This window comes from Rattus rattus, chromosome 11, assembly GCF_011064425.1.
Source record: "Rattus rattus isolate New Zealand chromosome 11, Rrattus_CSIRO_v1, whole genome shotgun sequence".
NCBI lineage: Eukaryota > Metazoa > Chordata > Mammalia > Rodentia > Muridae > Rattus > Rattus rattus.
This window is the reverse complement of record NC_046164.1, coordinates 38,412,890-38,425,357: the sequence shown is the minus strand read 5'-3', so window position 1 is coordinate 38,425,357 and position 12,468 is coordinate 38,412,890. Positions and strand designations below refer to the sequence as shown.

The window sequence follows — 12,468 nt, the reverse complement described above, 5'->3', positions numbered from 1 at the left end:
AGTGAAGACTGTTTAACTTTTCTTTAGTGCACATAATTAATCTACATGTACTTTGTGTAATATGTGAACATTGTTTTTGGTTTACTAAAAATATCTTTAATAATATGACATATATTCTGTGATTGGATTTTCTCTGTAATAGGAAAGAAGTGTTGTTGTTCATTAGTATACTCTAGCATATTGTATTGTCCTGTATGTTAAATGACACTCACACTTACCTTAACATTAAGATACAGAAGCCTGGCTAAGAGAGCAGACGTCACATCTATAGGGAAGAACATTAGGACTTGTTAACTCTTCAGGCTAAACACTGGGCTGATTATGGTCTTTTATTTTTTTACTTGAATTAGTCTTTGAGTCATAAAATAAAATATATTTTTCAGTTTGAGGCATTCAATAATTACTCAGTCTTAATTTTGGGCTAAACAAAATCCTTATTCAATATTAGAAATATTAGTCTTGTGCAAATAAATTTTTAGTCTAAATCAAACTGAATCATGTGTCTGCTACTTCATATATGTTTCAAGGTCCAAGTAGTCGTCTGAGGCATGGGTTGCATCAGGGAATGAAGCATTTAAGAAAGTGATAGGAAAACTTAGCCCTCTTATAGTGCTAAATTTGTTTTTCATACCTGAAACGAAGAAGCAAGAACATAAAACTGTCAGTGTGGCCAATCTATCTGTACCATGCCAATGTTATGGATTTGGGAATCCATTAACCATAGTTTACTATGTACCATGTACTGAGGCCACTATGAGCTAGATTCTTTTTTCAGAGGTGATTGAATTTAATTATATATATTTATTCCTCAAGGATACATCAGCCAAAATTGGTTTAATCTAATACTATATAAGTACCCAAGAGGGTATGTTTGTTATAATAGTAAAATGTTCTCATTATCTTCAAAAATGTAAAGCTCCTTTTTAAATTACATAATACTGGCATAAATGGCATGTATTCTATGAGTTTGGTGTCATTATTAGATGGAATATCAAAACATGGATAGTCATGTCTTTAAAATGGTGTTGCTTATGCTGTTAATAACAACTGTTCAGAATAAACATATTTCTCTATTTAAGTGATACGTTTAAGACAGCTTTACATTTACTAGTGTGCATGTATGTGCTCACATGTGTCTCAGTACACATTCCAAGGAATTTATTTTTGCCTTCTACCTAATGAGTGTGGAGGATTAAAATCAATTCATCAGACTTGATTGACTGAATCCCACTGATCTTTAAATGTTAAGTTTTACTGAACATTTATTTAACCATGAATAAAAGTTTTAAGGGTAACCTTTCACTCATTTAAAGTGAATTTTTTTGCATTCATTGAATTTATTTTACAACTAAGAAAATATTTAGCTATATTCTGTTAAGTATCATTTTTGAAATGGGAGGAGATCTTTCCTCTTAAATAATTCTGCCAAGTATTTACATTGCCAGCGTGTTAGGGATGACATTGTATTGCTTCGCAATCCTTAAGTGCTACTTCAAAATTATGCCTTATTCAATCAAATATAACTTACCATGAGGAAAATACACAGATATATGTTTGTGTTTTAATGGTTAAAGCACACTGCAGAACTTCCTTTAATAAGTCAGATGTCCTAAGTCAGCAAAACTTCTTTAGTTGTATGTAGCTAGAAGGCAGAGTAACGTCAGTGTTGGTATTCATGATGATTTAAGCTTGCATACATTTACTATTTCTTTCTTTTGATTTCAGATGCAATAACAGAACCCAGTGTGCAGTGGTGGCAGGTCCTGATGTATTTCCAGACCCATGTCCGGGAACATATAAATACCTTGAAGTGCAGTATGAATGTGTCCCTTACAGTATGTATATTTCTCTATTTTTCTTTTAAAATATATTATTCTTTAATTTGCATGCATTCTCTGTAATGACATAGAAATACCTCATAAATATAAAGAAGGCAACGGATGTGACATTTACAGGTCCAGACTCTTCCTTCAATGCCTGTCCCTGCAGCATTTAATTTTGATGATACATGATTTTGATGATAATGTACATGAATGCCCACGGTAACCAGGTCATTAATGCAAGAACATGCAATGCCTTAAGAAAGCAGAGGAAGTAGCATGTCCACACAGAATCTCTTCAAGGCTGTGCAAGTAGAAATTGAATATAAATGTAAATTTTATACACTTTTATACACTTCTACCCATCACAATTGATTTTTTTTCAGTGTAATTAAAAGTAATTATATCTAAGTTTTACGTACTGTCAACCTTTGAAAATCAGATGTATGTCCATTCACAGGGTACAAACTGGAGAGTGAAAGGAGACCATGGATTAAGAAACACCTCAGAGTATGTTTTATACAGTCCCAAGGAGTGTGTCTGCAGCCCTTAGATCAGCCATGGTATAGGGCAGTAATGTGGTTTTTTTTTTTCCTTCAGGCGTAATGAAGAATGAAATAATCTAAAACGGAGCATTTTCTGACTTTTTTATCCCAAAGGAAGATTCATCATCACAAAAGTTTTTTTTTTATTTTACTAGTTAATTATTCATGGGATTTTGTAGTGAAAATCACACAGGAAATCCTGTAGTCTCGCGTTAGATATTCAGCTCATGCCAGAGAGACAGAGAACACCTGGGATCATAAACAAATCCCAGGATCCCACTTCCTTTGATGCCTCAGAAGGAGGAAAATATCTGGGGATCAGCAGGTTGGCTGTGCCAAGAGACAGCTCTCTCGGCTTTCTCTTCTGTGCTTATTTCAAGAACCGGCACATTACTCATGCGCCAGAATGCTCACACTTCAAAAATAGAGAGAACTTTGGCCAACAAGAAAGGAATTATAATTTGAAAATAATAACGAGGCGGGATAAAATTTTATTTTTGAGTCATTATAGCATGACTGGATAGTGTGAATTCAATGCATTTCGTCCACTTAATATTCCTTGTTCTGAAAAATGTGTTTAAGTGTATAGGTTTAATTGAACTCTCAGTTGGGTTTCATATATTATCATCTCCACAGGGGCCTTTGTGAAAAGTCTAAAACTCCTACTCACCATTTTTTGTTGACCAGTGATATTTTACGGAATGAAATGCATAAGCCATCTTTGAACTGAGACAGTCCTACGTTGCTTGCATAATGAGATCTTGGTGAAGTGTGTAGAAGGCAGAGCTACAGAGATGTTTTATGAAAAAAAAATACACAATAGGCAAGATTTCATTTCTAAAATAGTTCTGTAAAACCTACATTAATATTCCAGATTTCGTACTTTGAAACACGAAAGCAGAGATAAAATGTCAGATTGGGCTCCTCTTTATAATTTGTTAAGGAAATGAGACAGTTCACAGCTGTCTCACCGCTCTCCTGTATTTCACCAGCTTTCTTTGAGGATGTGAAACAACCCTAAGAGACTCTTCCAGAGTCATTCTGGAATGTCCTCTGCAGAAATCATGCCCATATACATCAGACGTTGCTCATGCAGTTTTCAAAAGCTGGGCATTTAAAACCATGTCTTTTCTCTCATAAATTATTAAAGATGGAAAACATGATTCTTTAATATCTGTATTTGGAGGTTTCCGATAATCATAAAGTTTTCTGGATGCTTTAAAAATATTTCTTAGAATGTTACTTATCTTGTTTTTCTTAATGAAGACTTTCAAAGTTAGACATATCCACTAGCGACTCTATATTACATGAATTTGCAGTGTATATCGGAATGGTGTTTAAATTCTCTTCGATACACTTGTTATGCAGAATTGGAATGCAGTTCACCAACCAAATATGATTTTAGAAAGAAAATCATCCAAAGAAGGCATAAACCGGGTCTAAGATGCCGCTTAGTTGAGGGAGTTGCTTGCTGAGAATGTAGAGCGGTGGGTTTGAGCCCTAGAATACCATAAAACACGCATGGTGGTCCTCACAGTAATACAAACACCAAGGAGTTGGAAAATGGGGGATTGGAAGTTCAAGGTGATCCTTAAGGGTATAGCAAGTTCCGGGCCAGCCTGAGACACATGAAACCCTCACTCAAGAGAATGAGAAAACATCAAAACCTATTGGCAAGTTGCATTCATTTAACAGGGCAGTGGATCACGGTTTCATAATACAATCTGATTACTTGAAAAGTAGACAATTTTTCAGTCCCTACGAGCATTAACATATTCTAGCTTCCCCTCTGCAGACCTTCTGTGATCTACTAAGTACTGATTTAGATCAATACTCAACTCTTTCTTAACCATGAAATGCATGCTTTTGGGGATGCTGGAGTCACTTGCTTAACATTACTAAGGCTTATTGATGCCACCACATGCCTTTCATTCCAGGGGTTAAAGGTTAGCACACATTAGCATATTCACTCTCACAAGAGTGTCCCTAGAAATTATGAACAGCATCCACTGCAGAGGAACCCTATTCTCAGCATGCTGGATATGCCCTGTGTGTAGTGTAACTAGAGAAAGTCCAGAACTAAGACATTATCTGCCTCCAATACCCACTCTTAAGAAGCTGTGATATTTAGTCCTAAAGATGTTGTGTTGGTATGTTTGCAAGATATTTGATTTTATTTGTTATCATCCTACACAGTTATGCCATGTGGTGAATCCAAGTGTCCCAGAGATCCAATCCTGTCTTCATAATCCCTTAGCTGTCCATTAAAGAGTTCGCATTCCTGTTAGTTAGTTATTAAAGGGTAATGAAATCACCACAAGCTTGTACTTCCAAATACAACATAAAAAGGCAGAGTATAAACCAGTGTGTGCCTCATATAAGTACTACCTGTAACTTATAATGAGCTTCTTATCTAGAGTGAATTAAGAAATTGGTTTTAGTTTGTATTAGAGAAAACTGTGAAATCTACTGAGATTTAGTGTTAGGGTAACTTGAGATTTATGGTTTAAGCATTACGTTGGAAATTTCTATTCAGTGGTTAAATGAACTATCCACATAAGACCACAGCCTATTTGCTAAACAAATGGATATTTCCAGTTCCATTTTAAACTTAAGAGCATGAGCTGGGAGCTGGGAGCAGAGCTTCTTCTGTAAAATGCTTGGTTTCTAAGCCTAAGGACCTGAGGTCAATCTGTTTATATTTGCAACCCAATGCTGGCGAGGCAGATGGAGATAAGCAAATCCCTGGGACTCTCAGGTCAGAAAGCCTTGGCTTCTAAGTTAGTTTCCAGGGAAAGAACCTATCAAAAGAGAATGGCACCTGAGGAACAACCACCAAAGTTATTCTCTGACATACACAACACATACATGTCTACTCATATTCCACGTAGATAGACACTCGAATACACATGATTGCCAATGTAACACACTTGTGCACACACACACACACACACACACACTCATTCACACATACATACAAAAACCACATGCTATGTAATATAAATTCCACATTTGTTCTATGTCACCGAATTCCGTGCTTAGCAAGGTTATAGATATGACTCTTGTCTTGTAATGCTATAATGAGTCTTTCTCACTGTACCTTTTATGTGATCAGATGTGTCCAGATACACAAATGTCATTTGCCACACCTGCAAACCTAACTTAGTACATAATACATGTATGTAGTCTAAGGTACAGGGTCTATAGCATACAGGGGCATCATTGGTTCTACTATCTACGTTTATGTAAGCTTACTCAGTGACATTCACACAATCACAGATTAAATAATGATGCATTTCCCAGGATGTATCATCACTGTTGTGACAAAACCAGTACATTTTGTAGCTATAAAAGTTCTCTTCTCAATCATTGATAGGATGAAAAATATTATTAATGATTTTCTTCCATTGGGCACATTAATGATGTATTATTTAGTTTTTCACTGTTGTGATGAACACCATGTTTACAAGCTGCTTATAGAGGAAAGGATTCATTTCTTTTTGCAGCTTACAGGGCATCATGAAGGGAAGTCAGGACAGGAACTCAGGGTAGGAACCTGAAGACAGGAACTAAGGGGGACGTCAGGGAGTAATGCTACTTACTGGCTTATTCTCTAAGACTGGCTTGGCTTGCTTTCTTCTAACACCCAGGACCAACTGCTCAGTTGTCTAATTGTTCATGGGGTCTAGATCCTTTCATGTCCATTATCAATCAAAGGTTTGAAAGTACCCTACAAACTTGTCTACACAAAATCTGATGGAGATACTTTGTCAAATGAGGTTCCCGTGTCTTGTGTCAAAAAGAGCAAAACTAACTAGGAAACCCCGTGTAATTCGCAAGTAAATAATGACATTTTTAAACATTTGTGTGTGTGTGTGTGTGTGTGTGTGTGTGTGTGTGTGTGTGTGTGGTGTGTTGTGCATGTGTGGAGATCAAAGAATAATTTGTAGGAGTCCATGTTGGTCTTCCACCATGTGGATCTTACGGATTAAATTTAGGTCATCATGGACAGCAGCAGGCAATGAGATGCACTGAGTTATTTTACTGGTCCAAAAATATTGATTTTTATTTATGTCTATGTGTCTATCTCTCTATGTGTGTGTCACATGTATGAGTGTGCCTGTGGAGGCCAGAAGGGGTCGGTGCCTAGAAACTGAGGTGACGGCATTCATAAGCCAACTGATAAGGGAACTGACATCAGATCTTCTAGAAGAGCAACAATCGAACCAACCTTTTGTAGACCACAAAATTGATTTTTACAATAAAATTATTTTCAGGCTTAACAGAAACATATGGGAAATATTATTAATAATAAAACACATTAGAGGTAATGTGGATTAAAATTCAGCTTTGTCTATTGGGTTAAGTAAGGGAAGCAAACTAACCAGGAAATGCTTACAAAACTGATGATCAAGCCCAGTTTCCTGACCATGATCCATGCTCTACCACTGAACTCCATTACTTGCTCAAATTATAATATCTGTAACAGAATTCTAGGACTCAATACATAGCTATAGTTGGACAATAATTTTACCTAAAACATTACCCCAATTAATTGTATATTATCACTATCCTTTGAAGATGCCATTGAGGGGTGGGGGAGAAAGAAAGAAAAAGAAAAGAGTGACTGCAGGGACCTGGAAAGTTCATTTCTTTGGTCGCTTTGTACTCATTGCATTTCATATCCACTGCGTCAGTTTTAACCTTTACTAAGTCTTCTTACCTCGTTCCGTCTTTCCTCGACTGTGTTCACAGGTACTCTGTTTCTAATGAAATCTGGGGCAGTTGAATCAATATATGTTTCTGTTCTTGTCACACATTAGTTCCACTGTGGGTTTTATAGAGTCTGTGTTTTCTTTTTAGGGTCTAATTTTCCTCCTTAACAGGTCTTCTCTTCCCAGGAAATGACCCAAATACTGAGAGGGTTAAACCTGGTCTTTTACCAACACTCATTTTTGATCCCCTCTCTCCACTCCTATCCAGCTCCTTCCCCTTCTGACCTGAATTGAGGTTAGGATTGCAGTGTCTTCAAGTAGAGCTGCCTTCAGTCAGCCCAGATACAGGGACCACTTGTGTGAGGGAGAAAAACAATAAAACAATGAACCTCGCACTCCAAGTATTCTGAGGAGGAGACTCTTTCCTTTGTATCCTGCTGACAAATCGAGTTTCTTCCAAGGCATACAATTTCATGCACATTACCCACCAGAAGTGCCTGTCTCTCCTCACGATCCCGCTTTCCTCCCCACTTCTTTGTTCCTTTCTTTTAGAACAGTAAAGCACACATTACATATTTGTGCCATCTCTCCTGGTATTTTTTTCTAAGAAATTAAAGAAGGATACACGTAATTCGGAGAACTCCTACACAACAGCGTTTGATTAAAGCAATCGACAGTACTTAAGATTTTCCTGCTATTCACATTAGCCATCCATATAGGAATGTGGGTATTATCTTTAGGAAAAAGACACGAATAAGGAGCATTATGGAAAAATTTATATTTGAAATAATTATATAGCTGTTAGTTTTGTCTTTTTAAGAGTAAGAAAAAGGCATTATTGTTCTTTTAGGATGAAAATTCCAACTGTTTTTAAAGTTATTGAGTACTTTTAAGTAATTAAATAGTTTTGCGAATGATGTTCAAATGGATGAATATTTTAATGTATACATACTTTAGTTTTTAGTATGTTAATAAGTGGTTGCGTATTTCTCACCTCGCTGCACTGAAACTAGCTGATCCTGTTAAAATTTTGAAGAGTAAGGAATATTAAAAACTATTTTAGTTTCTAATACCTCAACTACTTTTCAGACATATTGTAGATATTCAATAAATAAATATTCATGGAGCGACTTAAAAGGATATCAGGTCAAATGGCTCCTTGAAAGGTATTATTGTCCATTACTAGAAGAAAAACTACAAGAAACCCTTGTCTGTCAATTAAAAGTCATTAATTTAACTAAAATATTTTTAATAAAATAATGACCATGTAAATACTAATTTCTCAAAAAACATTGATAAAAAGTAAATTGCCATTTCCTTCCTTGCATCTTCTTCTCACTAGCAGAGACTGTTTGCTTGTTTGTTCTCACAAAGAAGTTTTCTTTATCAGTTTCTTATATGCAACAACAATCTATATAAAGATTTGAAGGTGAATCAATTAAACCTTATATGTCAAAATTACAAAGTATTTATACAGACCAAGGCTCTTTGCTTACAATCAGGAGCTACCAGTGGGAATCCTTTCTTCTATGCCGTCATCCTTAGATGCCTCTCTTAACCCTGTGTGCTTGCTTGGGCTGTGCATGGAAGTAGATTATATTATTTTCCTGGGAGATGCCCTGCTTTAACCATCTTTCCTTTCTTGAATATTCACCACATACCAGATACTTAGGTAAAAACTGGGAGTGTATAAATTAGAAAAAGAAATGAAAATATTTGTCTTCACAACAGACCCAAGTAGGTACAAAGAAGAAAAGGAAAGAAGAAAAGAAGGAAAGATTTTGTCCTTGAGGAGTTTACTCACATAAGGCCAAGGTCCAGAAAAAATAAGTTGTTAGTTCAGCAAAGGAATTAAGCACACACACACACACACACACACACACACACACACACACACACACACACACACGCACACATTCTTATTAACATATTTCCTTAATTACTGTGTATATGTTCGTGTCTTCATGCATGCTGCTGCTCACATGTGGAAGTCAGAGGACACCTTTTGTAAACAGTATTCTCTTTCTAGTTATGGATCTCAGCGATTAAACTCATGTCATCAGGCTTTGTAATCGACAATTTGCCTGCTGAGCTATCTTGGCGGATTAAGTATTTAGTATTCTGCTGTGAAGGGGCTGATGCTTTGCTGGGCCAGCATAGGTCTCTTCAGGCAAGCTTTTTTTGTTTTTTAAGAGAAGATCATAAAAAGTAGGTTTAATGGAATGACTCTATATGGTAAATATGAAATATGGGGCCAGTATAAAATATAAAGGAAGATTAAACCAGAGATAGACAAAATGGAAATCATTTGTTAGGGTTACCATGAGAGTTGGACTGTGTGTGTGTGTGTGTGTGTGTGTGTGTGTGTGTGTGTGTGTGTGTCTGTGTCTGTGTCTGTGTATGTGCATCTGTGTGTCTGTGTCTTTTGTGTGTGTGTCTGTGTCTGTGTGTATCTGTGTTTGTGTGTGTCTGTGTCTGTGTGTGTCTGTGTCTGTGTGTGTGTCTGTGTGTGTGTCTGTGTCTGTGTTTGTGTGTGTCTGTGTCTGTGTCTGTGTGTGTCTGTGTCTGAATTTGTGTGTGTCTGTGTCTGTGTATGTGTGTCTATGTCTGTGTGTGTCTGTGTCTGAGTTTGTGTGTCTGTGTGTCTATGTATCCTTATGCAATGACTTCCATGCAGTGACTGGAATGAGTCTACATGTTCTTGTAGATATGCCATTTTAATTCATTCTCTTTAAGATTATATTAATAATAAATAGACACATGTTAAATTGATAGTAAAGGCAACTTCACTGTATCACAGACATTGCATTTACATCAGGCACAAAAATAGCAAGTAGGTAGAACCAGTTGGCTGTGATCACATGAGTTAGGTTAATGAGTAGATAAACATGATGACTTTCCATTCAATTATTTCTTTATTTCTAAGCAGAGACAGAAACTCCTGACAGTAACTATTTAAGTATTTGAACTAAATCCATACTCTAATTCTGCTGTTTGTGCCTTAAATTAATTTAGTTTCTTTAACATTTAAGATTTTGTTATTTTGAAACATTGTCCAAAGTCCTAATGTTGTCAATAACGTGAACACCACTGGCCTTTCGCTTCCAAGAAGAACCCATAATCTAGCTGTCATTATGTCATCCTCCACAAAATCATATCAATGTAGAGTCAAAGACTGGGAAGGAAACTCAACATGATTTAGTCCTTCGTACCACACATTATGAATGTATTTGCTCTTCACCAAGCTGATTGCTTTCTTACTCCAGCTAGAATACAAGGCAATGCAAGACAGAAAAATAAGTGATACGGAGGGCTGCTTCGAAGCAAGTATCTGTGGCAAATGCATATTTATAATTTTAGATTCCTCCCACATTTTTCCTGACTATGCCTTACTGGGCTCTCCCATACATGCATGGGAGAGGATAACTTAGTGGTTCTGTGGAGTCAAATGAAGTTGACTTTTGCATTCTGGCTTCAGGAGATACGACTTGAGTTCTAGTGGAACTGTTTTTCTATTAATAATCCGATGTGAGGCTGACAGGAGGACAAACAGAAAAGGGGGAGAGCGACTTAAAGACAGTCCAAGCTTTCACTCAGAGGAAAAAAGGACAGAACAGGGTCTCTGGTACCAGAATCACAGCCCACTGCTTACTCACAGGCTAAGCTAAATATGAAGGCAGAGAGAGAGAGAGAGGTGGTAGCGAACAATTATTTTTCTCCATCTTTATTAAATTGGGCATTTCTTGTTTACATTTCAAATGTTATTCCCTTTCCCAGTTTCCAGGCCAACATCCCCCTAACTCCTCCCCCTCCCCTTCTATGTGGGTGTTCCCCTCCCCATCCTTCCCCCATTGCCGCCCTCCCCCCAATAATCTAAAGACTTCTTTTTGCCCTTCAGTTGACCATTGCTAGAGGTAATCAATGAGTGGCGAGTTTGAGTCTGTAGGGATTGATAAAGAGCACTCACAGCAACCGTTACTAAGAGACCATGGTGCTGAGAAGATGAGAATCAAGAGAATCAAGTTGCTTTAGTTCTAAAGAGCAGATTACTCCATGGTGGGTGGGGGGGAGTTAATTAGCTTAGCCAAAATAGAGAAGCTACATAAAATGTTGTTTCACTGACTATGCAATATAATCCTTTTAAGTAAGGTTTATAGTATGTCTGTCAAACCAGATGGAATTCATGTAAAATGCTTTGTAGAGGCAAGGTCACACTGTACAAAACTTCACATATGTGAACTCTAACTATATTATGACCTGTCAAGTTAATATGCTAGCTGAAATCGGATTATTGTCAGTCTTCAGTGAGTCAGAGCCATCCCACTCTATCACTTAGAAATCCATAATGCTGTCAAGATATCTCTACAATTTCGGCATCCCCAGGCATCAAGAATTCCTTTACTGAGGTATAATATGACAAACTCATCTCTTGCTTTAAGTCTTTCTTTCTTGTTTAGCTTGAGATTATCAAATGGACTTTGAGTTTTGCCCCGAACTTCCCAGACGTTTCCAGGGGGATATTCTATGTGATTTCACTCCTAATCCAGCTTTTTCTTTTAACCTCAGAGAATTAGCTAAGAAAAACTAGGCAAATTTTTCAAATTTTCCTTCAACTCATTTGGTTTCTGCTTGTCTTTGTTACCCGAATGCCCTGACTTGACACTCCCTGTGGACTTGACTGCTGGCACGGCTTGTTACTCAAAGCAAACCTCAGCTTTGTAGAGTCTCTGGGCATGACTTACTGTTTTCCTTCTTCCTGTGCTTAGAGCACAGTGTGGTACAATCAGATTTGCAGTCAGCTCCATTTCTCCCCAACGTTTAGTAATCCCCCCTCTCTTTACAGGTTGTGAATGTTCTCAAATGTGTCAATGTTCTCAGTGTGTCCAGGTACACCTCCGCCTTCCCAAGCCAACCTCATTCATTTCTTTCTACAAGTACTAACTGAAAACCTCTTTAAATGCATTTTATACCTAGTCGTTATGATCTAACAGTGGAGTGCAGTAGCTGACCAATGCAAGCCTATCTTTTAATGAATATTTTAGGGTAAACATTGCTTTAATCACTAAGTAGTGAAATTTTGATCTTTCACTTAGAAGCCAATGATGCTGTTGCCAGCTTAGGTCTCATTTCTTGCAACAGTATTTTAAAGTTTCCAAAATATTCTGTCAGTCAACCTGTAAGGGAGATTAAGGCTTACTTTCAAAAAAGTGTAAAAGATGAAAACATATTCTCTCTTATTGAAATTTGGCAATGTACGCAGTACCTCATTTTAATTCAGTTTCTCTCAGCGAAGTTTCAGAATGCAAAATGGTCTTAATGTGACTGCATGGTATTTTGGTCCTCATTCGCCTTCAGTATGGCCTATAATTAAGGCAATTAATGATGACA

General features: G+C 37.0%; 1 protein-coding gene across 20 annotated transcripts in view; it reads left to right on the top strand.

The window, feature by feature from the left end:
• Adgrl3 (adhesion G protein-coupled receptor L3) overlaps positions 1–12,468 on the top strand; it is a 492,285-nt gene that overhangs the window by 140,734 nt on the left and 339,083 nt on the right. For all 20 annotated transcript variants that reach the window (XM_032916815.1, XM_032916807.1, XM_032916818.1 and 17 more), the window contains one exon: positions 1,726–1,835. In XM_032916815.1, coding sequence (XP_032772706.1) covers positions 1,726–1,835 — 110 coding nt within the window. The remainder of the gene's footprint in view (positions 1–1,725; positions 1,836–12,468) is intronic.